The 25,550-nt window shown below is 47.1% G+C and overlaps 2 protein-coding genes across 6 annotated transcripts in view; one reads left to right on the top strand and one right to left on the bottom strand.

The window, feature by feature from the left end:
• Nucleotides 1–25,550, top strand: part of FAM168A (family with sequence similarity 168 member A) — a 161,428-nt gene that overhangs the window by 79,900 nt on the left and 55,978 nt on the right. For all 5 annotated transcript variants that reach the window (XM_072032931.1, XM_038178403.2, XM_038178407.2 and 2 more), the window contains one exon: nt 6,137–6,224. In XM_072032931.1, the coding sequence (XP_071889032.1) occupies nt 6,155–6,224 (70 nt within the window). In that variant the 5' untranslated portion in view covers nt 6,137–6,154. The remainder of the gene's footprint in view (nt 1–6,136; nt 6,225–25,550) is intronic.
• RELT (RELT TNF receptor) overlaps nt 22,380–25,550 on the bottom strand; it is a 66,835-nt gene continuing 63,664 nt past the window's right edge. Inside the window, exon 12 of the transcript XR_011806594.1 lies at nt 22,380–22,391. The gene's annotated coding sequence lies outside the window, so the exon portion shown is untranslated. The remainder of the gene's footprint in view (nt 22,392–25,550) is intronic.

Below are 25,550 nucleotides of genomic sequence, written 5' to 3'. Positions count from 1 at the left end.
TCCAGCTGTGGTCTTTTTCCTACATCATTTTTGGGCTCACTGGTTTGTTGTCACCAAGTGTGACACCTTACTGCAGTAACCATCTGTTCCTTGGTTTTTTTTGGGCCAGGACAAGGGTTTCTTTTACTGTATTTTTATATCCTATCTAGCCTAATTGAATCGTGAGTTCTTTGGATCCTCTGGCTTTTAATAGATCATCAATTTCACCAAAGGAAAGGTCAAGTTTTTTCACGCCTGAGCGTTTATTTTGGGGCATTAGGAGATCCAGAAGATCCAAACTCCGGAGCTGCTTGGTGCTTATAAATTACCCATTAAATTTTCCGTGCAACAAAGCCCCCCGAGCTGCACGAAACCCCTTGCTCCATTTAATTTCCAGGTGCTTTAAGCCTTGCCCTCCGTCACAACGGCGTGCGTTCAGCCTGGCTCCCCACTTCAGGCTTCACATGGGTTGGTCACGTCACCACGTGGCACAAAACACAGGTTTTGGGCATTAACACCTTGCTGTTTCTGTGCTCTCTGCCCAGGTACCTGCTGACCGAGCCTTAAATTGGGAGATCCGTGGCTGGGGATCTCCCCTCCTGCTCCCAGCACCTCGCCTTCCTGAGCGCCCCAGTGGCGAGACACGAGGGGCCTGCAGAGTTAATAGGCTGCCACCCTAATTAACGGGTAATGCAATTTATTCCCATTCAGCACCTCCTGAAAGGCCGTACACAAGCGATGTTGTGGAAATCTTCCCAAAAAAAAAGGGTCCAGGTCAGAACTGAGAGCAAATGAGCCAGCCCCAAATCAGGCAGATTAACTACGGTACCTGGGGTTACGTCGGGTGAAATAAGGCTGGAGCAGAGCTGAAAGTTGCTTTGAAAGTGAGGCCGATGAGTTGGCGTAGATGAAAAATGGGGAAAAAGGCAACGAATAATGAAATAATTGAAAGAGCAGTCAGGCCTTGGGACGGGTTGCCCAGGGAGGTGGGGGAGTCCCCGTCCCTGGGGGTGTTCAAGGAGAGGTTGGACGTGGTGCTTGGGGACAGGGCTTGGTGGGGACATTGGTGGTAGGGGGTGGTTGGAGGGATCTTGGGGGTCTTCTCCAACCCTAATGATTCTAATGTTGAGGCTGAAGAATGATGCCTTCGATGAGTTTCCATGAAGTCAAGGTGTAGCTGAAATACAGTCAAAGAGATTAAAGTAGACATTGTTTTGTATAATCAAGACCTACTGTTAATAATTTCCAGCTAAATGAAGTCTTCAACTTTTTCTGGAGCCTGGCCTTTCTTTGGTTCCCCCAGTTATACCAACTCATCTTTTTTTTAAAGTGTATTATTAAAAAATGAACCGAAATGGTGTCAATTTTGACCAGATTCTTTTCTAAGGTCTGTGACGGGTTAAATAGATTGAGATGAGCTGAATCAGCTTCGAGTTAGGGTGTAAGCAGGAGGTGTTATCAGTGAAAACGACGTTGTGCTGCAAACCTCTGAGACCACGCGTGCTGTCACAGCTGAAATTTTGGGGGAGAGGTGGGACGTGGCCCCTGTAGCTTGCCCGAGTTAACCTTTAGCAGATGAACGGGATGGTAATTTAATTATTGTTTGGTGGGTCCCAAGCGAGGGTCAAGCTTCAAATGACTTAACTGGAAAATTGTCGGCAAATGATTGCAATTTGAATGTAGGATAAGGTCAGGAGGTCTTTTCATGTTCAAAGGGGCTTTGGCTGAATGCTATTAGCATGTGATTTGTATAAAATGAATTCTAAGCAGCGATGTGCAGATCAAGAGAGAAATAATATCTTCTGGGTTTGTCTTTTTTTCTTTGTTCGCGTCCTCTAATATTTGGACGTGTGCTGTCTTTTGAACGAATAAATAATTCCTGGTAGCTACCTGCAACCAGAGGAGAAAATAGCGCTCCGTTTCGAAAGAAAAACACGAGGAAAAGGTCCTTCAGAAGCACTTCTGTGCTGATTTCACAAAAGACGAGGGCAAATCACAACCAAACGCCGGGGAAGGCTGAAAGGTGAGGCGCTGACACGAGGACGAAAGCGAAACACGGTGGAGGAGCGTGTTTCATCCCGAAAGGCTCGCCGGTGCCTTGTTTACTCTCCTCCTTGCAATTGTGCTTAAATTTACAGAATCACAGAATCACAGAACTTCTAGGTTGGAAGAGACCTCAAGATCATCGAGTCCAACCTCTAACCTAACACTAACAGTCCCCACTAAACCATATCCCTAAGCTCTACATCTAAACGTCTTTTGAAGACTTACAGGGATGGTGACTCCACCACCTCCCTGATCAACCCTTCAATCTCTCGAGAGCATGAAGGATGTGCTTGTCACGGTTACCCTCCATCTTTTGAGAAGGCTGTAAAATATATTTATTTCGAAGCAACTCCGTGTTTATACATTATTTACATCGTTATCTTTGCGGACTTGGTCTGCAAAGAAAATGAAAAAGAGCTTTATAAACTTCCCGAAGCTTGCACGCCACGCTTGGTCTTTTCCTTTAGGATTTTTTACATCTCCTTCGGTGTCATCTTTCTTTTCCCCAGCTTCTGTACGGTGGGAGTGGGAACTGCCTTCAGATCTGTGCATCGGAGTGGCCGAGGAACTTAAGATGCCACTTCCACCAACGCCTGCATAGAAATACTTGGGTTAAAAACTGTTTACGTGTAAAATTGTTGATTTCCCTCGATGTTTGAAGGCTCAAAGCCTTCGGCTTTGGGAAGCAGCAGAGCTGGTCCCCCACGGAGCTTTTCCACAGGCACAAAACAAACCGGTGACAAATATCTGGGTGAGGTGTCCCTCGTGCCTTGCGTTTATGGTAATTTCAAGTGACACCAGCCCTGTTTTTAGTTCTGAGTGCTCCAAAGGAAGAGGATTAAGCAGCTGATGTCCTGGGGTGTCACCAGGATGGGTGACAGAGACCTGGGGCTGCCGTGTCCCGTCCTCGCCGTGGTGGCAGCAGGACGGTGCTGTCCAGAGACACGCTTTTTTTTGGCTCACACTCATTATTCACCATGAAAACCTTTCCATTTTGCTTCTGATGCAGCTTAGTCTGAGCTCAGTGCTTGGCAATCCCTGGTGCAAGCTGGATTTGAGCCACACCTTGGCCGCTGACCTCCCTCGCTGCTCCTGTTTGCCCTTCATCTGGAGTCGTCCCCCGGCGTCTCGTGCACTTTCATGGGAAAGACAGAACAGATCCAAACGTAACCAGGTTACAGCCGGGGGAAGCATCCCGAGACTGTTTGCTAGCAGCAGCTTCCCATGGCGTTCCTGCTGGAGCTGCTCCTTCGGCTTCGTGGTGGAGCCTCAGCAGCTTCTAAGCAACTCAGCATCCCTGCCACGGGGATTAGGAAGTGGTGGAAGCGTCGTCTTGTTTATAATTCATTTCTATTAGTCTTTTTTGTTGCGTATTCATGGCCACGAGCAAGTGCTGCAAGTCATTGTGGCGGAGGAGGTTTAATTTTGCTAATCCTGTTTTATTCCCATTTCAGGGCGGCTGTTCGAACGCCACAATGCGGGGCCTGTAATGAATTTAAAACGGGTTTTTGAATGGTATTGTCTTGCAGATTGTATTGGAAGCTCGTCTGAATGTGTTTTAATACTAGAGGCTAAAAAGGAGGAAAATCATCCAGCTGAAATGCTGTTCGCATGGAGGCTTTCATGCTGGCTGGAAATAATGCCCTGCATACCAAGCAAGGAGGAAGCACAAGCCTCTTCCTCACAACACATTCATCCCCCTAACGCAATTATCATCTTTTTATCTCAGCTAAGAGGCGTTTTCTTTCATCCTTCTCAATAAGTGTGTTTTGTACTGTTTGGTACAACACTTAGTGCGAGCCAGGCATACGCAGCGATAATTTTCACCAAATCATCATTTATTTCTACTCTTTACACCCAGAAGAGCTCAAGTGAGATGATGGCTGTGCTGAGCAGGGCTCTGTAGAAATGCAGTTGTGTCTCCATCTGCCCAGCAGCTCGTGATCTGATGGGTAAGGCCAAGGAGGAGCGAGATGGGGACGTGGTTGCAGCGAGGTGAATCACAGAATCACAGAACTGTAGGGTTGGAAGGGACCTCGAAAAGTCATCGGGTCCAACTCCCCTGCCAAAGCAGGTTCCTCAGAGGGGTTGTGAGGAAATGCGTGTGATTGCTGCCTCTCCACCTTCTCCAGATCCTTTGTGATTTTTTTTTTAATAGATACCTTATTCCCTGCCCCACTGGGTGTTTCTTGTCCAGGCTGAAGTGTCCTGCTAATGATTTAACGGTTAATTACGGCCAGGGAATCTTTGCAGCCCTCTGAATCTCTCCTCCTGTTCTCTCAGGTCCTGCTTGGGACCTGCATAAAACATCACGTGCAGGTAGTAATTTTTAGGTCTTAGCACTGCACTTTGGAGGTGACTCCTGCTGACTGTGTACTTATTTCTGTGTGCAAAGTGGTTTTGGTGTGTGGGGGCCAGGTTTCTTTCCAAAGCTTCACCCCAGTTGCCCATCACCTTTCCTCCGACCTCTCGCGGGACGGAGAGGCTGAACCCACTGAAGGACCTACAGGTAACTTCAAACCATGCGCCAGGTGGGGACGTTCAGAGCAGAAAACCAAATTAATCCTGCTCCAAAGGAAGGATTTGGATCTTAAAACCCTGAGAATGCAGTGTGTGGCTGGAGGAGCCTCGGCACAAAGTGCTGTGATCTCCGATCATCCCTGCTTGCACCAAAGGGTTTGGTAGGGTGGGCACATCCCGGGATTGTTGCGGTGCTGCCTCCTGTCAGAGTGGAAAAAAAAAATCATTAATGGAGGTGTGGGCAGGGAATTTGGGTGAAAAGGAGGCGGTTTTGGCTGCGATGGATGCGCCTTCTTGTGCGCTGAGCTGCGCTGGCACTTTGGGGAGCACATTCCCCCACTTGGCTGCTGTCAGATCATCTCCTCGTGCTTCCAACTTACATCTTCAACTACCTGCTCAGAGGAGCAACATCCTTCATCCTCTGGGGTCTCCTTCCGACTCGTTTTATTTTGTCCTGCTGCGTGTGGCGTGATGGAGAGGTGAGCAAACACATCTGGAAAGGCACCACGGCTGGGCGCTGCCGGAGGTGTAAATTCTTCCCTCCTGCTTTACAGCCCCGGTAGCCTCTGCTTTGAGAATTGCTCCTTCTGTGCTACCTTGGGGGAGGAGGGAAGGTTAATTAATTAAGCAGTAATTGTTGTCAAGTCGGTTGTTGCTAGCATTTAACATTTGACTTGTTTACTATCCGGAGGTACAGCGGAAGGAGTTAATGATCTATCAAATGGTGCATCCATCATCAGAGGCTTGTTTGGGAAGGACGGCTTTATTTATGAGCTGTAAAACAACGCGTTTAAAAACCCCACGTTTTGGAGGAAGATTGTTGGGGTTCGTGTTTGAAATTGTCACTGGGTAGCTGCGGAGACAAATGCGTTGCCTAATAAAGCTTAATGACTGATTTTCCCGTTAATCAGAACTGAGAATGTGCTTCATTAAGATAATTAACTGAGCAGTTGCTTAACTGACAGTCAGGAGGCACAAATTCCCTAGTTACTTGCTTTCCTCGAAATAAAAACTCCCCAGCAGGGCCGTGCCAATCTCGCCGTCTGCGCCGTGTCCGTGGGCACCGCTGGGCTGCTCGGCACATCCACGTGCAGCGCCCAAGACCTGGGTACGAGGTCGTGGTCATCAGTTTGAGCTGCTCCATCTCTCCAGCAGCAAAGAGCCTTTTATCTGCTGATTTTGGAAAGGAAAGACCTCATTTCTCGTTGTTTTTGCCACCCTCACAACATCAGCTCCTCCAAAGGGAATTCCTTGCCTGAATTTTCGGCTTTGTTCGCCGCGCGCTAGAAGTGGGGTCGTGAATGCTGAGCCCCACGAAGGTAGGGTTGTGTAAGATTAATCCACCCTGGGTTTATTTGTAGGCAGTATATGCCAACAGTGAAGAAGTTAAGAGAAATAACTGAGGGATCCAGAACTTGAATTCCTAAAAACGCTACCTAGTCGTAACGCCTGGTTGTAAATCCTTTTCTTTGCAGCTCCCTGTGTCTTGAATTATAACGTGGCAATGCGAGCGTGGAGCACAGCTCAGAACCTTTGAACAGAAGCCTTAACACAGGCACTTTTCTCAACTCTGCTTTTCTTTTGTCTCCAGAGTTCCCGGTCTTCCACGATGAACCCTGTTTACAGCCCCGTTCAACCTGGGGCTCCCTACGGAAACCCGAAGAACATGGCTTACACAGGTAGGTCTGGCGCTCAGCGGCTGCTTGTGGACGTCCACGTCTGGTGGGGAGAGCAGGGGCTTGTTAATGAGCCGTTAAACCCCTTAATTAAGGGAGAAACGGGATTCCCACTCGGATGGGAATGCAACTCTTCAACAGAGTCGGCGCAGTAAGGTTAGTGAGAATAAAGAGACCTCAGTTCCTACGAAGAGGGCACCTTGGAAATCTGAAAGAAAAAGAACAAAACGGTGTATATTTAAACAAATAAATGCCCAAGAAATTTCTGGGGCAATCAGCTGAAAACTGGAGGGCTTGGCTCCAGAGTTGAACAGAGCAACTTGGGTGCACGTCCTCAAACAGCCCTGCCACGTGCAACGGGGACCCTGCTGCAGAGAGTCGCTGTGAAAAAGGTGAAGTTGTTCTGATAGATGGAGGTTTAAAGTGCATTGCTGACTGATTTCTTGGAAATGAAGATTTAAAGAGCATTGTTGGCTGATTTCTTGTTTCCAGATTGTGCTTTGGTTGAGTTAATCTCATGTTGAACGGCACGAATTATGGTTGGTTGAAGTCCGTCTTCGGAACGGAGGGAATTGTCTAAAAGTGTCATATTTAATCCTTGAAAAAGGCACAGAAATTTGTTTACCAGAGTTATGTAACTAGCGGGGAGCTACTTCATTTACAAAATATTCTCGTTGACTCTCGTAGCTGTTTCTGATCAGTCGAGCCAGCTGTATTGCTCGAGGAAGCCTGTCTGATACTCTGGAGCAGAGAGTTCCTCAAAGAGGTTTTGCCCCGTTTTTATTCACCCTTTCTGTTTTTTTTTTCCCTATCAAATTTATGCGTGCTGCTTTGTTGGAGATACTGCAGCTCAGGGGAACTTTGGTCTTACAGCCAAAGCACCGGAGGCTTAGGAAAAAAAAAATTCGCTGTGAATAATCATCTCTTCAGGAATATCACCATTGTAAGAGGACTGCAGACTCCAGCAGTGATAGAATGAGCTCCGAAGTGCACAGTTATTTTCCTGCACTGGAAAGAGCAGCAATCTTGTGCTTTCCAGAGCATGGATGGCTTTGACAAGAGGCTACTTCTCCCCCACTTTACTTTCTTTGCACGTGTTCAAAACTCCACGCTCATATCCTTTCGGTGTAGGTTTTCCCTGTCTGCTTTCCAACAGTTGGATGCTTTAGAAGCTGCCTTCCTGGCACTGGGTAAGGCAATTTTATTGAAATATCGAGGTTTGGGCTGTGTACAGTTTGTACATTGACCTTTCTGGAGGGAGAAATTTAGAGGGTGGTTTCTATTTTAAATGAACCGAGTCTACCCGGCTGCTTTCTGAATAAGTCAGATGGCGACATTAGGAGGAAATTATCTTCTAAAATAACCTGCTGGTTAAGCAGCGTGAAGATTATGTTGTGTATTTCAGTATTTGAAGCCATTGTCCACCTCCAGCAGGTTGTGCCAGCCTTGGTCGGTGGCACAGGAGGGAGGACCAGAGGGCTCCAGCCGCGTGTCCTGCAGGGGTCGTGGTGATGGAGGAGGCGGCGGTGGACGATGACCTTGGAAAAAAAAAATTAGAGGCAGATTAGACTTGAGAAAATGTACCCAGGTCTTTGGTTATGTCAGTGAATGCTCCAAAAGGGGGAGATTGGTGTGGCTGCACCGAAGCAGTAACGGGTCCATGGGCTCTGTTCTTACTCCCAGAATGGGTAATAGGCTAAAGAATTTGTAAACTAAAGGATATTTTCTTTGCTAGGCAAACGGTATTCCAGAACTTCTTTTAAAAATGAATTTGCTTGAATATTTAGTGGGAAAACTAGATGATATTGTGAAAAAGGGGAGAAAAAATAAAATTATTTCCTTTAAATATCAAAGACAGGCAACTGCGGAGGGCGTTCTCACTGCCTGCTAGCAGAAGGCTGCCGTGACTGTTGAGTTAGAAATGCCAGGTTCAGCCTGTCTAACGCTTGCTTTCTGTCTGAGATTCATTTTCAATGCTTTAACTTGCATTGTTCACCCATGTAGCTGCTTATTTATGTAGCCACAAGCTATTCTGGAGGATATTAAAACTCACACGGACAAACCAAACAGACTTTTCACAGGAGAGACATGAAGCTAAAGAGTTGGTAGGTATTTTCTTCTCAAATTGCTTGAAAATAATAGCTGAGGCGTGTGAGGTGGTAGATCTGGAAGGGACGTTGCCTCCCAGCCCTTGCTCAAAACCTTTCCGTGCCCCAGGAGCTCATTAAGGCTTCGAGGTTTAACGAGTGCCTGGGTCGTGATGGTGCCTTGGTGGCCGAGAGCCGAGTGGCAGAGCTCCTTGGGTGCCCCTGTGTTGGAAATAGTGGGGAAGCGAGCTCTGGAGGTCTTTCCAACCCTTAAAATCCTGAGATTTTTATCTGAGACACAATTTGGGATAATTTATATAATTTCTGTAAGAGTTAAAAAATTCTTTTTGGAATAGTAGAGGACACTGGAAAAAAAGCAATGCTAAAATAAAGTAATGCTAAGCTTTACATTGGGCAAGAAATGGAAATCAAGAAAACCACTGAAGTGTGATAACGTTGAGGTAAAGGTTGACAGCCCTAAGCCATGTTCTCGGTTTGCTTTAGAGTTCAGCTTTTTACCCCAAACCCGGCACAGCACATGTATTACTTCAATTTTTGTCCTGAAAGTTCATGCGTAACCCATTAATTTCTAACCTTGTGGAGTACAACTCCGGGGGGATGTAGGCTGAAAAAATACCCAAGGATAAAAAAATCAGGATAAAAAAATCAGGATAACGGCACCTTGAATTCTACTCTCTTGTGGCTTTTCAGTGCTAAATGCGAATTCTTTATAACAAATAGATTGCTTTTGGTTTAAATCATCAGTTTTAACCTGATTTTCTTTTCCTTCTCACTTCTTTGGTATTTTCCGTGCTTGTGAGAGACGTCTATTTTGAGATAAGCAAAACTTTGGTGCCAGATTGGCTGTTGTTTGTTGGGGAGAAAGGGGAAACCCTTGGCACATGCTCAAGTACTCGGTGTACATCCGTTCAGTTACTTTATTTTTTCCATTCAGGACTTCCTTAAAGAAAATGTAAAGGGTAGCTTATTTCCTAAGTTATTATTAAAGTGCATTAGATGATTTTTTTTCTGGAAATTATAATTAAATACGAAAAAAAATAGCAGAAAACCAAAGTTTGGAAGTAGAACTGCTAGGTGAAACCGTCAGAAGTGTTAAATTCACGTGAGATATGTTTATCAAAACATCCTGTATTTGAAGTGGGAGATTTATTAAAGAAATCTTCTTTCTAATTAAAGAAATAAATCTATTAGTTTCTTCTGTAGTTAGTAAATCTAATTTTCTGGGTCCTTAAGAACCACAGATCTATTGCATTGCAGCCTCCTTGTTTTTTTTTGGTTTTTCTTTCTTTTCCTCAATTGGAAGAGGCGAATAAGCCTGGTGCATTTTCCAGCTGGTTATGGAGCTGGTCCCAGGGGACACGGGCAGAATATTTTCCCTGAGGATGGGGCCGTGTCTGCCCTCCTGCTCCTGCTTCCCAGGTGCTCGTCGCCGCTTCCCCTCCGCAGGTTCGGCTTGCTTGAGAGCATCAGCAGCAAATGGTGTTTGAGTATCGTCTGCTGTTTAATTAAAGGAGGCTGTAATTAACTCGGATCTTAATGTAAGCTGTCGTTTTAATTGAGGTTAACTCTAAAATGCGTTTAAGGACTGTCATTTGCTTTTTTTATTTATGGAGAATCCACTTTGCCTATCCCAAACGTGAGCCGTTGAAATGCCTGGTTCTTCTTTGACGCATTTACCTGCTGTTAACTCCGAGTATTTTGCAAAAGGTCACGAGCCTGTTACCCCCTTAACATGCACATCCATCCAGCAGCCTCCTCTTGCAGCCCTGTGCCACGTCGAGGACTGCGACAAGACCGTGCCATGCGCCCAAGTGCCGGCGATGGGATCCCTTTCAGTGCAGAAGAATCTCCAGCAGCTGTTAATGCCGTATTCTCAATCCTCTCAGCATTTGGGGATGCCAGGAGATGCTTAATACTCAGAGGAGCCACGCTACCACCACTCAAAACACAAGTTGAGTCAACTTTGGGCAAGGCGAGCGTCCTTGGGGTGCACCAGTCCTGCAGCAAACAGACGAGCTCGCTGGTGTGGCATCAGGGATGAAGAATTGGTCTCTCCTCTAGCTTGTTTGACTTGAAGCATGAAACTCTCAGAGTGCTCGTACGAGCTCACACCCTTCTTGTTTTCCCTCTTACATGCTGATTAATATGCTGATAAGATGCTTCAGGAGCCTTGGGTAGACTGACCCTGTATTCACTGCAGTGAATACAATAAATAATATAATAAAATAATAAATAATAACTGGTAGGAAAGGGCAAGAGCCTGGAGATGTGAAGCTGGTGAGTGAATCTCCACTTCCTTTTAGGTTAGTGAATCTCCACTACCTTCCTTGGAGAGCCTTGCTCTGCACTGCCAGCTCTACAAGGAGCTCACTCTTCCCCTTATTTTTCCCTTGGAGAGGGCAGGAAGGTAACACCCTTCGTTACCCCTTCTCTAGCTTTTCAGGGAAGATCAGGCAAGCCCTCTTCTGGTCCTGCTGCTGCTTGCCTTGCTCCATCCCTGCAACCTTTCATGCCATGCAAAGGCTTTTTCTTCTCTCCCCCAGCTGGCAAGGACCTGCATGGGTATGGAGAGCTGGCCTCGTTTCACCAGGAGGAACCTGACGCCTTTTAATAAAAGCCTTTGTGCAACTGGGTTCTGTTCAGTTGCCTTTCCAAAGTGGATTAGCCCAGACTGCCCAGAGGCACTTCTCGTGAGCCACTAATGTGAAATAAATATTCCCGGGTAGCTGCTCAGCAAGTTTTATCCTGCGCAGGATTCACCAAGAACCGCATTTGCAATTCATCTGTGGTCTGGCTGCAAGACCCAGTAGCTTTCCTAGATGTTCTTCCTGGAGTAAGGATTGCTGCTTCTTCAGCTTAAATAATAAAATAGTCTTATTTCTGGTGATTTAAGGACACATCCTAAGCACTTTGTCATTTGGTTATCACCTCTCCCCATGTCACTGTTGCTCTTTTTGTGCTGTCTGCAAGGGCTGGGTTCGTTTCCTTCCCCAGTTAATTGATTTTCCTGCTTCTTCAAGTAGCACTCTCTCAGAGAGATTTTTTGAGAGCCCTAAAAGAAAGATATGATAGTAACATAATTTAGATTTACAGCGTCATGCACACTTGTGGTTATTGCTCTAAGATTTTGGGATAGAGAACGGGCACGGCTGGTAGGCAAACAGCTCTGTGAGGCAGTGTACTAATTGCTCGTTTGTGCGTTGGTGGAAAGGCATCAGTTTGATTTTTTTCTTTTCTTTTTTTTTTTCTGAGTTCTTGGAGGTCTTTCAGGGGGATCCCCAAGAGGGTTACGGAGTTGTGCGAACCGATGCTCGTAGAGTTGTGAACCATGCTGGCACGCGGCACAGGTCTGGAAGCCAAAATCGTGCAGACAGCAGAGCCTAATTCTGCTTGAACAGAAATCCCTTTCCATAAACGCGAGTTCAGCTGTCACGAGGAGACAGAAATCAAAACACTCCAGCCCCGAATGAAAATTATTTTTCTCTGTAAAGGTCTGGGAGGATGTGAGCGAGAGATGCGGAGAACAGCAACGTGCCCACACAGCCCTTGCGGAGCGTGAATTGTCATAGAACCACCGAATTTGGGTTGGAAGGGCCCTCAAATCTAATTCCAACCCCTGCCACGGGCAAGGACCTGGTTTTGTCCCTTTTCCCAAGGTGAAACCACAGCGTTTGCTCTGACATAACGACCAGCAGAGGGAAACGGCATCTTCCAGCCATTGGTTTTGGTGTCAGGACAAGACGTTTTGGGGCTCTTCTATGTATTTTTTATTTTTTCTACTTAATTCATGTATTTTGTGTTGGTCATTGAACCTTGGGCATCGCTGCTGTAGGATAACTGACCTGATTTACACTGTCAGCTTTGCTCCTCATTTAATTTACCCGTATGCTGAAAGCCAGTAGCCTCTGATTTTGTCAAAGGCGAAAGGATGTTCAGATAGGATTTGTAGTCGGCCTTTAATCCCCCTTTGCATACTCTTTGTGAGACAAAGATAATTCCAGGCTTGATTTCAGCCTTTCTTAATAACTTAAAATTAAAAACTTGCCGTCTTATTCTCTGGCAAGGCTGCGCCTTTGATAACAGATCAGTTCTTTGGCCAAGAAAACCGAGTTCTTTCAGAATTTTCTGCGTGTGAGGAGGATAAACGAGACTTTTTCCTTTCTTTTGGTGTTGCTCAGCACGTTTGTGGGGAGTCCCAAGGAGCACGAGGCAAACGGCCCTGATGCTGAAGGAGGCAGGGATGCGGCGTTCCCCTCTTTGCCTTTGCTTGGGCTTCTGCATGCATGCCCACCGCTTCCATTGATTGGGAAAAGCCATCTCTGGATTTAATTAGGTGATCCACTGCTTACTGGTTCTGTAAAACAGGAATTTTGAACTGTGTTCAGGGCGTTGAATTGATTTCTGGGTGATTAAAAATGTATGAAGTGGGTACAGTGAATATTTTTCCTCTGGCGTTTCTTCATGTTTATTAATTGGTGTGTATAGAGCAGACAGGCAAACCCTACTTGACGGGGAGAGGAATGAGCTCTGACTTGTGTAGGCTCTTGTTATTTTTATGTTTAAATGCATAGTTTTTGTACAGCAACACTACCAGGCGACTGGCTGAATTTCTCAGTGCTGGAAGCTGATGGAGTTTCGGCTCTGCTTAGCCAATCACCGGTGGCTAATTCATCGTAATAAATTAAATCGAGGAGTTTCTGGAAGTCACAGCAAGCGTAGGGCCTGTGGGGATGAGGCACAGGTTTCCCTCTTTGGGGGAGAGAAGGAGGACGAAGCAGGGAGCTCTTGGTGAGATTTGGGGTATTTGTGAGCGTGCTGATGCTGATTTTGGGTACGTGTTGGCTGTGATCCTACCACAGATAGCAGCAGGGCTGGGTGATGGGCAATTGTGTCCCCACGTGCCAGGATGAAAGACGTCCTTCTTTTCATGCTAGAGAAGGAGAGTGGGCACCAACCGATCACCCAGGGCACAGCAAAACATGGAAATAGGGATTGGGATGGATCCTTGCAGGCACTTTTAAGCTCAGCTCCCTTGGAGGTCAGTCCAGCACCATCAGCCTTCCCCGGAGCATCCTTCGCCCCTCGCTTGGCGTTGCGACTGTTTGCATAAGGCTCGGCAAGCTTTTGAGTTTCCCCGTGCTGTAAATAACCAGAATGGTCTCCGAACTTCAAAGCAAACACAACTCAGGTTCTGTGTTCCTCAACGAGCCCATTGTGTGCCTTTTCATCCCATGGGCTCGCTTAGCGCAGGGAGCGGGTTGGCGCTGTGCCGCGCCGCCCGGCTCCGATATTGATTCTGTTTTTTCCTCGTAGTGAAAAAGAAATAAAAAGATTAAATGACTGGGGCTGAAGCAGGCACGTAGAAGGCAGAGAAGAAAAAAAAACGAGAGGGGGGAGGAAGAGGTGGCCTTGGAAGCGTGTTTTGAAGGAGAAAGTGCCTCTTCATTTAAAGGACATAGGAGGCGAACAGAGGATTTTTTGTGTCGGCCACTGCTGTAGACTCTAGGCATATAATCAGAAGCTCTTCACTCATTTGGAGAAGAAATAAGCTTTATTTTGAAGCATGAGCTCTGCTAAAGCTCTGTCTTACGTAGCATGTAGAGAAATTCTCACCAGCGATTTGAGCTTTTACAACGTGTGTAGAGCGTTAAAATTGGTGAATGTAATTTTTTTCCTTTGTGATTTCTTCACAGAATGAAATTATTTTTTGTTGGCTTTCTTTGTCTGCAGTGTGTTTGCAAGCAAGCTGCGCTTTGGCGTTCTTTGTGCAGTCCTGGTTCTGTGTTTTAGCCCATTTCAAATGTCTCTTCCTACATGGTACTTCAATGCAGCCAGTTGGCTCCGTCTTCTTCATTGCTAATGTTTATGTTTAAACATCCTTTTATGTTTTTTTTGCCACATTAATCTGCCTGTTCTCTTGATGACAATTATTATTCTCTTCCTGAAGTTTTTCCATGCCTTTCATGTAACTAAAGGGCCCAAACCAAAACGTTGAGGGTCTTTCCAAGGCTCATGATGTTGGAGAAGCACCATCACCTTTGCTACTGCACAACAGAGAGCCTGTAAATGCCATCAAAAGTTCCTGCTGGCCATCCCGGTACCCTTTCTGCAACACCGTGGGCCTTCATGCCACAAGTCATGCTTGATTTGCCATGCATCAAATCTTAAAAATCTCTTAGCCTTGATGCTTCCCAAATCCCCATAACTATTGCCCTTCCCTTTAAACTAGCTCTGGTTGTCCAGTTTGCCCAGTCTTTGAGAAGAACACACGAATGGTGTGAATTTGAGATGAGGATTGGTAATAAAACAAAATGTCTGCTAGCCCTCAAACCACACGCCTGCCTGGAATAATGTAAGTTAAACTCTCACTGAGTCTGAAATATATGCTTTTTTTTTTTTTTTTGCATATTTTTTTTCTGCCATTTTCAGTTTGAATTCATATCCTTTCTTGTTTTTCTCGCTGCATATTTCCACAGCACACATTCAATACCTCCTAAATCCTCAGGTGCTTCAATTAAATGACTGAAAATAAACTTCAATGCTGCCTTATGATCAGCCCAAAACACGTAATATTTGCTGCCTTCGCTCTCCCCGCCTCCGTTTTCTTTTTTTTTTTTGCCTGGCACAGCAAATAAGTGGTTAGGTATTTGTTGTTGTATTTTTGTAGTCTGAAAGTAATAAATTAAAATTTTGTGGCTCGACTTCTGGAAACGTGTCTGTAGAATAAATATTGAATTTTTCTCCTCTCCTGGTGCACAATTATTTTTTACACCGTGCGCAGTCAATGCGGCACGGCGCAGAGGTCTGTCTTTATGTACAGAAATGTGATCTGGTATGGGGTCGTAAAAGACTTTTATAAGCTTCAGAAATAGTCCCCCGGTTTGTACCAGGTCTGAAAATTACCGCGTCTATTTTTCTACTGTGCTTTGTACCAAACCTCAGGGTTTTAGTTCCGTGTGGATCCGCTCTCCCAAAGTGGCGTGGTTTAGCTCTGCCTTGTTAATCTGTTTTGCTGTTTTGTTTGCGTTCTATTTAGCCCCAGCTGAAGCCGAAATGGGGAGTTGCTTATATGCAAAGACATTCTTACACTTTATTTTAAAGTGCGTGTGCCTGCCTCTCCCTCTCTACACGCTTGCTGGCATTCGGCCTCGTTTCATCTAATGCAGTACTGGGCTAGAATTTTAATGTCTCTGCGGCCAGAGATGATTTATTAGATCCCAAAGCCCTGGCTCAGAGTGCAGGAAGAAAATATTGCATCAGTGAGCTTGCTTGGCACTGTTCAAATAAACCAGTCCTGAAAGACTCTTCAGTGTTAGGGCCTTTTTTTCCTTCCCTTCCCCTCACCCACCCCAGCCCCCAAATTTTTCCTGATACAGAGAGGTGCTCGCTCCTTGCAGGAATGAAGGCTGCGTGTTAGCCATCTCCAGATCTTGCCACGATAAATGTGTTTGTCAACAGCCTCATCGTAAAGCTCCTTAAATCCCCGCAGCCACAGCGCAGGGGGCTGGGACAGAGCTGTAATTCCCAAGTGGAAAAAAAAACGCCGCTTTTAGGACAGGCTGGGCTCCGGGTGATGAACTGTCGGGAATGCAGCACCGTGGCAAATGTAGGAGGCTGTCCCCTGGTCCTTGTTCTGGCCGTGGATTTGGGGTTCACACTGCTGGAGCAGCCCTGTGCATCTCTGCTGCCCGGGGCCCAGCTCTCAGTACCACATCTTGCAGGTATTTACCTGCTGTAGGTTTTCAATTCTTTGGAAAACGTGTTTTTTTTTTTACTGAGTTTGCAGTATCCAATACATCTTTGTTCAGCTGAGAGCCAAATTGTGCCGCTGCTTACACTGTCCCCGCAGGCCAAGGCGTGCTGAGTTGTGCGTTACAAGTCATAGAATCATAGAATCATAGAATATCCTGAGTTGGAAGGGACCCTTAAGGATCATCAAGTCCAACTCTTGACACCGCACAGGTCTACCCAAAAGTTCAGACCATGTGACTAAGTGCACAGTCCAATCTCTTCTTAAATTCAGACAGGCTCGGTGCAGTGACCACTTCCCTGGGGAACCTGTTCCAGTGTGCAACCACTCTCTCTGTGAAGAACCCCCTCCTGATGTTAAGCCTAAACTTCCCCTGCCTCAGCTTAACCCCGTTCCCGCGGGTCCTGTCGCTGGTGTTAATGGAGAAAAGGTCTCCTGCCTCTCGACACCCCCTTACGAGGAAGTTGTAGACTGCGATGAGGTCTCCCCTCAGCCTCCTCTTCTCCAGGCTGAACAGGCCCAGTACCCTCAGCCGTTCCTCATACGTCTTCCCCTCCAGTCACTGCATTTCTTTCCTCTTTCATGTGCTGTTGGAGAGGTGACTTAAGAAAGACCTAGGTTTGAGTCTTGGTGTGAAGAAGGAGAAAAGTGCCTTGAATATCGGGGAATTCAGGCTGAGAAGAGGAGCTCTTGAAATACTTGAGATGTGGGCAACAGATACTGGACGCGAGGGTTGGAGAGGGAAGTGCAAGAATGAAACCCTGGGGTGATGACAGGTGAAGACCTTTTTATCTCACAGTGAATTAAGTCCCTTCAGTGAGTAAACAAGGGCCTTACACTTGATTTATTGCCATCTGTTTACGCTCAAAAATGAAGTTAGCATCTCTTGTGATTAGAAGCCTGGTGCATTGCAGAGAAGAGCATCCATCTCTAGGGAGAAGGAGTTGTTGGTTGTGGTGGCATTCCCAGGAGGTGCAAAGGACATAATAACCATGAATGAGATCTAATTGGGGGAAAAAAAAAACTAATTTGAGCAGCCTGACAATGAGCAGTTGCATTCAGGATGACAGGAGTGTGTACGCATCTGAGCTTTTGTTTACCTCTAGTTTCTTCTTATTTCAAATTAGTAACTATTTCCTGAGGTGAAGATCATTTCTTATTGCAGGTGAAAGGTGTAGGTAAAGGGCCATGTTCTGTTCAGGACTTCCATTGCCAGAAATGTTTTTTTTTTCACTCATAAACTTTGAGAGAGCTGGGGGTGGTGGGCCTGGGGAAGAGAAGGCCCTGGGGAGAGCTGCCAGGGCCTGCAGGGGAGGCAGGAAAGCTGGGGAGGGACTCTTGGTCAGGGCTGGGGGGACAGGACGAGGGGCAGAGGCTGGAGCCTGGCAGGGGGGAGGCTTCGGGAAGAAATTGGGAAGAAATTCTGCCCTCTGAGGGCGCTGAGGGCCTGGCCCAGGCTGCCCAGAGGAGCTGGGTGTGCCCCAGCCCTGGCGGTGCCCAAGGCCAGGCTTTAGGGGCTTTAGGGCCCCTTCTAACCCAAACCATTCTCTGATTCTATGCAAATAGTTCAGGAAGCAGTGGTATAATTAACTCCCATAGCAATTTTGGGGTGGACAGTGTAATTTTCCATAGGTGAGAACACAATAATGACCACATAGTCTTTCAATAGGACATGGCTTGTTTTGAGCCTGAGGCAGGGACCTTTCATCTTGCTTCTTCTGTCCCACTCACACCCCCAAGGTGAATATATTCACAGAAAATCACCCACATGCTGGATGGAGAGTGAAGGATGTGGTGACCAAATCCTCGCCATGGCTCCTGGGCTGGCAAAGGCAGATGGTTTGGCCATGCCACTGTGCCTTAGGGGATCTGGTGGCCATTGGGAACTTTCTTCTCTTCATCCTGCCTTGCCCCTTGCCCCTTTTCTCTCTATCTGGGTGTTTTATGGCCGTAGGATTTTATCTTCCCTACTCGAGGTGCCTTGAGAAACTGAACATTGATTTTTAATGTGCTGTGGTCTTAAAGACTTGCTAATTGTTGCAGGCCGCTAACACAGCTGCCAGCAGCACGTGCTTTTCTCCTCACCGTGCTTCCGCCGTCCCCTCAACAAATCTGGGCCAGCTGTGCTGGGAGCACACGCTGGGAGCTGGACACTGCGGCGCTAGGAACACCGACCTCTTGTGTGCTAAGAATGGGGATTTGTTCCTCCAGGCGGGATGGTGCCCACTCCGCCAGGCACGCCTGCTTTTGGGTGCCCGGTGAAAACAGCAGCCGGACTCTGGCGGGGCTACTCCTGAGCTAGTGCTTGGCAGCATCCCGAGATGAGACAGAGTCTTCAGTGTTTCAAAATGCACCGAAAATGGTGCAAATAAATAATACAGTAGTGAAAAGCAGCAGACAGAGTGCTGGAATGCCAGCAGATCCCAACACCAGTGTCCTGCAAAGTGCAAGTACTCTGGGTAAAGGGGAAGAGCTGGCGACAGCATGGCCTAACTGTCTTGGTCCCCTTCATTTTTCTCCATCAAAACAATAACTCATTCGTGATGCTGCTTCCCTGAGCACTAGTGGTGCTTCAGCCAGAGAGTTTGGCCCAAGAGGCATCCCTGCTCCCTGCCTAAATTATCATTAGTGACTTCTCTTGAGTTGCTTTTTCTGCTCCCTGCCTAAAATATCATGTTGAAGGGCAGAGGGGAACGTCTCCCTCCAAAGGCACAGCACACCTCTCAATAGATATTCATCTCCAGCTTCTTTTCTGTCCTAACAGTGCTTTGGTTTGGCTGTGGAGTTCTTTAATTTCTTTCATTTCACCAGACAGTGCATTATCCCTCCCTTGTCTCTCTCCCCAGCTGCCTCGGTCCTTCAAGGCAGCGATGTGCAATTCTCCCATTGTGGACGCTAGACCCATGCTGAATAAAGATGAAGTGGAAGCAGAATGCTTTCCCATTAATTTAAAACTTTGGTTATCATGACAACAGGTTACAACTCTTTTCATTGCCATGACAATCTCTCGCAAAATTGTTAAAATGCCGCCTTTACAGTTATTTTTAGTTTGTCCTCCATTCCCATGGAGACCAACTTTTACTTGAGGCGTTTGATGCTTTGTGCCTGGAGCTGTTAATGAGCCTCGCAGAAGTCTGGAAGTCAGGAACGGAGACCCCCGAGGTCTCCCATCCCTCCTTCAGCCCTTGCATGGACGGGCTGTGCACTTTGCTTTCCCGTTGCATTGCTCTGGTACCTGCCCTCCTTTCTGTTACATCCCCTCATGTGACTTTTAACATTTTTTAACATTTACATTTGCTGTTGCACCAGCAAATGCTGTCTTCTTCTTTGCCTACGGCCCTAAAAACCTTCAGGTTCTGCAGAGGACGCTGAGAAAAAACATCTACAAGGGAAGAAGAAACTGTAGGAGACCCTGAGAGCACACTTAAAATGGTCATTTGGTTTTAGTCATGTAGTTAGTTTTGGAAAAAGAGGGTTTTTTTAGGCAAATCCCAGAGGTAATGGGATGATTTTGCTGTCAGCACAAAAAGTAGAATTGTGCTTGGGTTTTGACATTACGAAAAACTACCTGGTGCAGAGGGGTTCACACCAAAATCAAGTTTTCTTTTTGTCCACGTACAGTTTACAAAGGAAGTTTTACTGGAGTAAGGTTTGCTTGATCAGATAAAAAATTACGAGCATACCGTGGAAAATTAGAGCTTAACTCACCTTGTGTGTTTCCTTTTTTTTTGTGTGTGTGCTTTGATTTTATTCTTATCTAGGTAATTCATGTCATCATGGGAATCTCCCCCTCATCAGTTGGAAATAGGAAATAAATAAAAATAAATAGCCAAGGCCAGTGGTGGCTTCTTTGACCCTTTCTGACAGCCCTGGCTGTCTCAGAGCCTTCTGAAGCCATCCTCGGTGCCTCATTCACTGTATGGCTGAAATCCATGGTGTAACGTGTAGGATTTTTATCGATGAGGCTTTTCCTTTTATTCCTCTCCAGTGGATGTGAGCACGGCTGCTCCAAAATCAGATACAGTGACATGGGGATGGCGCCCTCGTTTGTGCTGTGCTAGAGAGGTGACACCGCGGATTATCACGGATATATTTAAGGCTAGCTGTTTTTCCCTAAAATTCCCAGAAAATAAAAAAAAATCCCATGTGAGGGAATTTCCCAGCTATTTCTTATCTATGCTGTGAAGATGCAGATCATCTGAGCTTCCACAAAGGGTGCACAAGGAGGACGAGGTGCACGGGGTCTGTGGGCATCTCCTTTACCTTCATCCCCCCCGGAGTGCTGGTGGTGGTCGGCGTTCCTGCTTCTTGCCCTAAAACTCTTTGTTTTAAGAGATGGTGTGGAGATGCAGATAATATTTCGATCGATAATTTTAGCCTTGTTTAGCTCGGGAGCTTATCGTCAGCTCCAAAATGTTCTTTTTTTGGTTGTTTAAAGTCTTTTCGAGATAATTAAATCCTCTTGCTGTGTAAGGTCAGTCTGAATCTTTGTACAGCAGATAAGAGCAATCAGAAGAGTTTTTAATGCGTCTTGTTGGCAGGATCAGAGCCCTTATGCAAAGTCAGACCACACCAGAAGGCAAAAAGACTCAAAAAATAACATTTTTGTGCCTTAACTCGGCCTCATCTCCCATTTTGCCATTACACGGACAGCAGCATTACCTGGGAAGGTGAATTTTTTCCTTCTGCTTCTCTTGCTGTTGCATTGTTTGGGTGTTGTTTTGTTTTTGCATTTTTGTGACCAGTGGAGCCCTTCTCACGACGTGGTGGTTAGTGGAGCACCCGGCGATGTGTGCGCTCGCTAAGTTTGGGGCCAGCAGCTCCGGTGAATCACCCGACGAAATCTCCAGGCACAGAAAAATCCAGTTTCCTTCCTCTCTCGCTTAGCAGGTGTGGAAAAGGCGTGTGGTAATTTGTTATTTTAGCAGGGAGGAGGAAGACAAGGTTCTTCAGATTTCCCTGCTGGAATTCATCTTATTTAAAGCAGCGCAGGAACAAATTAAGTCTGCTCGGTTCCCTTAGTAATGCAAGGGAGCAGACTTTTCGGGGTTTTTTCATCGTAGGCTGTCCTTTGGGGCTCAGATGGCAAAAGACCTCGACTTGCAGCTGGAAGAGCCTGGGCTTGGCAAATCCAGGCTTGTGCCTGGGGCACCAGCCACAAGGAACTGGGCTCCCTCATGCCAAAAACGGGGCCAGGAGTTTGGGTTCAGGCTGCCCGGGATGCTGAGGGGTCCTCCAGCATCTCCCCTTTCTGACAGCGTGGTCGTGCGATCAATGAAGACTTTCAGGGTGAAGAGAGCTGTGCAAAATCCTTTCCTCATGGGAAGGTTTGTGCCGTCTGCTTACACACCAGCCATGAAAAGCTTGTCTGGAGCATCGGCTTGCGAAGATTTGGGAGAAACGTAAACTCTCGGCAGCTATTTCCAATATTTCTTGGAAACAACACGAGTGTGATGTGCGCGAGCTTCGTCTGTCGGTAAACAAGGATGGCAAACAGCTCCAGGCAGCTGGGGAGTTTTGGATACCAAAGCACTCATCCCAGGCAGGAATCCGCTCTTAAATAATTTTCTTTTACCATAATAAACAGATCTTTGAAGCCTTGAGATCAAGGAGCAAGCAAAAATGTAGAATGATAATTTATGAAGGTATTATGTCGTTCGTGCCCCTCGAAAATATTGCTGGGATTTATTATAGTGATTTTGTGCTAACAGGAGGATTTCTCATCTGTCTGTGGCTTCTTTCACTGCTCAGATCCCTGGCTTGGTGCTTGCAGTGATGGTTTTAGGTCCTGTCCGTGCAGGGGCATTTCATTGCCCTCGGCTCTGAAGATACATCGAGTATTGAGGTGGGTCTCGAGCCCGGAGCCTTACATCTCCCTCTTCTTTCTGGATTCCCATGGAAAACCCAACGTGCTTCATCAGAGCTGCTAAACCTGTGGTCGTCTTCATGGAGGCTGTCTGCTTCCTCCTCTTTCCTTGTTTTGTTTCTTGCTTGGTCCTGAAGAGATTAAACCTCGGGTTAAATAAAAGACCCCCCGCTTGGCTTTCTCACTGGCCATTTTTTGATAATTTACAGAAGCAAAACAAGTCACATTTTGCATCTCGAGGAGACATTTCCCACCCTTGGTACTGACTGAATTGGAGATAAAATCTCCCGGAGCTCGCTGAAGAGCCTCAGTAAACACAGAATGGGGGGGAGCAAACTCTTTATTTTTTAGGTTTTTTTTTCCTTGCAGGATGGTCCTCACTGCTGACTTTGTTGCATTTTGCTGAGATAAACGAGGGCAGCTCACACAACCTCGGGACACCATGGAAATAGATGGCACGCAGCAGACAGAGCTTTTCAGCTCTCCCTCGCTGGCTCAGCTGCCATCCAGACAATTTTGGGGACGTGTGGCTTCGCAGACAAGTGGTTGTTGGCCTGCGTGCACTGCGTGGGTGGCGTACGTAGCTTCTATTTTCTTTGCTAAAGCAGGAAGGGACCCGGCATTCATGTGAAAGAAGCATTCAGCGTTGTGGTCTGCTCCGAACGAGCAGAGGGAGCGCTGCAGAGAGTGGCGCGAAGCAAGCGAAGGGGAATTCAGGAGGCATCTGCCATGAGCTCGGTATCAAACGCTGCCAGGCACTGACTCAGCATTGATTATCCAGCGAGACGTCCACTTGTGCGCCTTCCAGCTCCTGCATTAACCCATGGTTAAATCATCCCGACAGCTCCCCGGGGCTCCCTTGGTTAATTTACCGCTCGAGGCGGCGCGGGGAGGTCCCTGCGGGCACGTTCCTGCAGCACACGGAGCCCACCTGGGGCTTTGGCCATGGAGAAACCCCTTTTGCTTCCCCCAGAAGAGGAATAGGGTCATGGGGCAGCCTTCATCTCTGCCCACGTGAACCCAAGCCACAAGATGCTCCCCGTATGATGTTTGGAGAGGTGTCCGTCGGTTGTGGGACAGACCAAACGCCTCCTGCTGCAAAGCACCGCGTGGTTCTTCAACATCATGCACGTACTTAGTGGTCCTAGGAGGCTCCAGCTCCTGGCAGATCCCTTCAAAGTGGCTCTCCAAAGAAAACAGAGAGCAGGGCAGCCTCACCAGGCAGGGCACGTCGCCCTGAATTTCCATAACCGAGCAGCAGGGCTTGGCATTCTCCTTGATGGAGACGTTCGGTGGGTGTCATGACTCCTCATGGTGCTGGTAAACAGGGCAAGCTGCGTTTATTTGACAACGTTGGATGGGTTTTATTGCCTTATTTCTAGAGACATCTTTATTTCGCTCTCCTGAAAATCAATGGGTTTCACAGGGAGGTCTCTGCAGACCACAGCATCCCCGTGCATGCGGACATCGTGCCGCTGATGCCTGCGCTGTTCCTTCTTGCTAACCACAAGCCTTTGCTCCCTTGGACTGCCCGTCCAACACATTGCATCGGCCGAAAAAAGGTCACTTAAATCCTGCAGGTGAACAGGAGACGTGCCGTGTGCCAGAATCAATACTGATTTGGGGGACGAGGAGGTCAAACCCTGAAGCGTTGGGTTCTCCTCCAGCCTTGCTCCTCCCGCGTCCCTGCGGCTGCTGTGTACAGCAAGCAGATTTATGCAGCTCATTTGCTGCCCCTCCGTAATCGTTCTGAGCTCTGCATTAATGTGCTGAGCAAGTAAAACTAGTTAATGAGAGGAGGAGAAAGGAATCTTTTTGTAGGTCTAATGCTCTTGTTCCTGGAAGCGGAGGGGAGTAATTAGCATTCCAGCAGAGGAAGCAGTTACTATGGCAGTGCGTATTGATGAAACGCAGTGGATACAAGCGAGCTAATTCAAACCAGCCCAAGGCCGTATGTTTAGCTCCGTCTTTGTTATATAACAAGTTTGGAGGTCTTTAAAAATTGCTGGGTAGGAATGACCTTCAAGGAGCCGTTCCAATGAGAAAGCCTTTTTGTTGCCGGTGCGCAAACTCATTAGTTACATAAACAGGACGAAGGGTTTTAATCTCCTTTGGACGTTATTTGCATATTTATGGAGACTTAGCGCGGCTTTTTGTTTGGTATTCCACTGATCTGAAAGTGGAGGGCACAGACAGCCCCAAAACCCACCGTGTTTCCCTAAAGTTTCTATTGAGGTAGGTCATCAGTCCTTGAGGTGGGGCAACAGAGCACCTTGGCTGTGAAATTGTCGAAGAAGGAATCTCTTGGTATTTATATAAATATTTATCTACGGGTTTTATTTCCATTTATTTGTATTCCTTGTTAATCCTTAAAAGAAGCGTTGAGGCAAGTGCTCTTCGCTCCAAATCGCCACGGAGAACACGTGTGAAGAAGCCAGGACTGCGTCTTGCCCCGTGTTTGCCGCCAACGCCATCGCTCTGTGATGGAATTGGGATGGTTTGGTGACCGAAGGCGATGTGGGAGCCAACGATGTCCCTGCTACACTCTGCTGCTGCTCCCTGCTGTCCGGAGAGGCTTCGTGTTGGCGTTCCCCGCAGTTCTGGTTGGAGATGCTTCGTTTTGCACGGCCACCACCTTCAGCTGTATCACACCGGGGCACAAACGCGTGGCTTCTGGAAGTTGAAGGCATATTAAAAACAAAACAAAACTAAAACCCTGCACCGAGTATCATTTTCTTAACCACACGTAGCCAGAATGGAAATTGTAGAGAGCACAGGTAGGAGAAGGTGCTTGGAACAGCAAGGGATGTAATTAAATCGCATGGTGTCCCTGAACGTGGGCTATTGCGGTGATTAATTTTAAATGCTGTCCTGTAATTATAATCAGACCATAGACTCTGCAGCAACCTTTGTGCACAAGCAGCAAGGAGCTGTTCTGCGTTATTGACTTTGGAGTAGCTGGAGGAAATTCAAAACATCTTCATATAAATTACATTTTGGTCATGGTCCGCTCGTCCACGCTGGCTCTGCGGGCACCAGCGCTCCCAGAATCACAGAAGGGTTTGGGTTGGAAGGGACCTTAAAGCCTACCTAATTCCACCCCCTGCCATGGTTAGGGACGTGTTCCCCCAGCCCAGGCTGCCCCCAGCCCCATCCAGCCTGGCCTTGGGCACTGCCAGGGCTGGGGCACCCCCAGCTCCTCTGGGCAGCCTGGGCCAGGCCCTCAGCGCCCTCAGAGGGCAGAATTTCTTCCCAATTTCTTCCCGAAACCTCCCCTTTTTCAGTGTCAAACCAGCTGGGGTGCTGTTTCCATCATCTCCCACTCCTGGTACAGGTTACAGCAGTGATAAACCTTGCACTTGGTCTCATTTCTGAGTCCCAACTTTCCCCAGTTTTCTCAGTGCTGGGCTGCCCCTGGGGCTTTCTGCTGCCTTTGTTCCTTTTGTAGAGTTTTCTTTTCCCCAGTTTAAGGGAAAAAAAAAAAGTAATTAGGGGAATAACCAATTCCCTAGCCACGTGTTTCTTACGGAGCCCAAGGGATGTCTTTTTTGAGGAGAGGCACCCTTGCCACCAACCATCCCTTCTTGGGCTCTGCGTTCATCACA

This window comes from Anas platyrhynchos, chromosome 1 (genome assembly GCF_047663525.1).
Source record: "Anas platyrhynchos isolate ZD024472 breed Pekin duck chromosome 1, IASCAAS_PekinDuck_T2T, whole genome shotgun sequence".
Classification (NCBI taxonomy): domain Eukaryota; kingdom Metazoa; phylum Chordata; class Aves; order Anseriformes; family Anatidae; genus Anas; species Anas platyrhynchos.
Note: the sequence above shows the minus strand (reverse complement) of the source record. Positions and strands in the feature narration are given on the sequence as shown.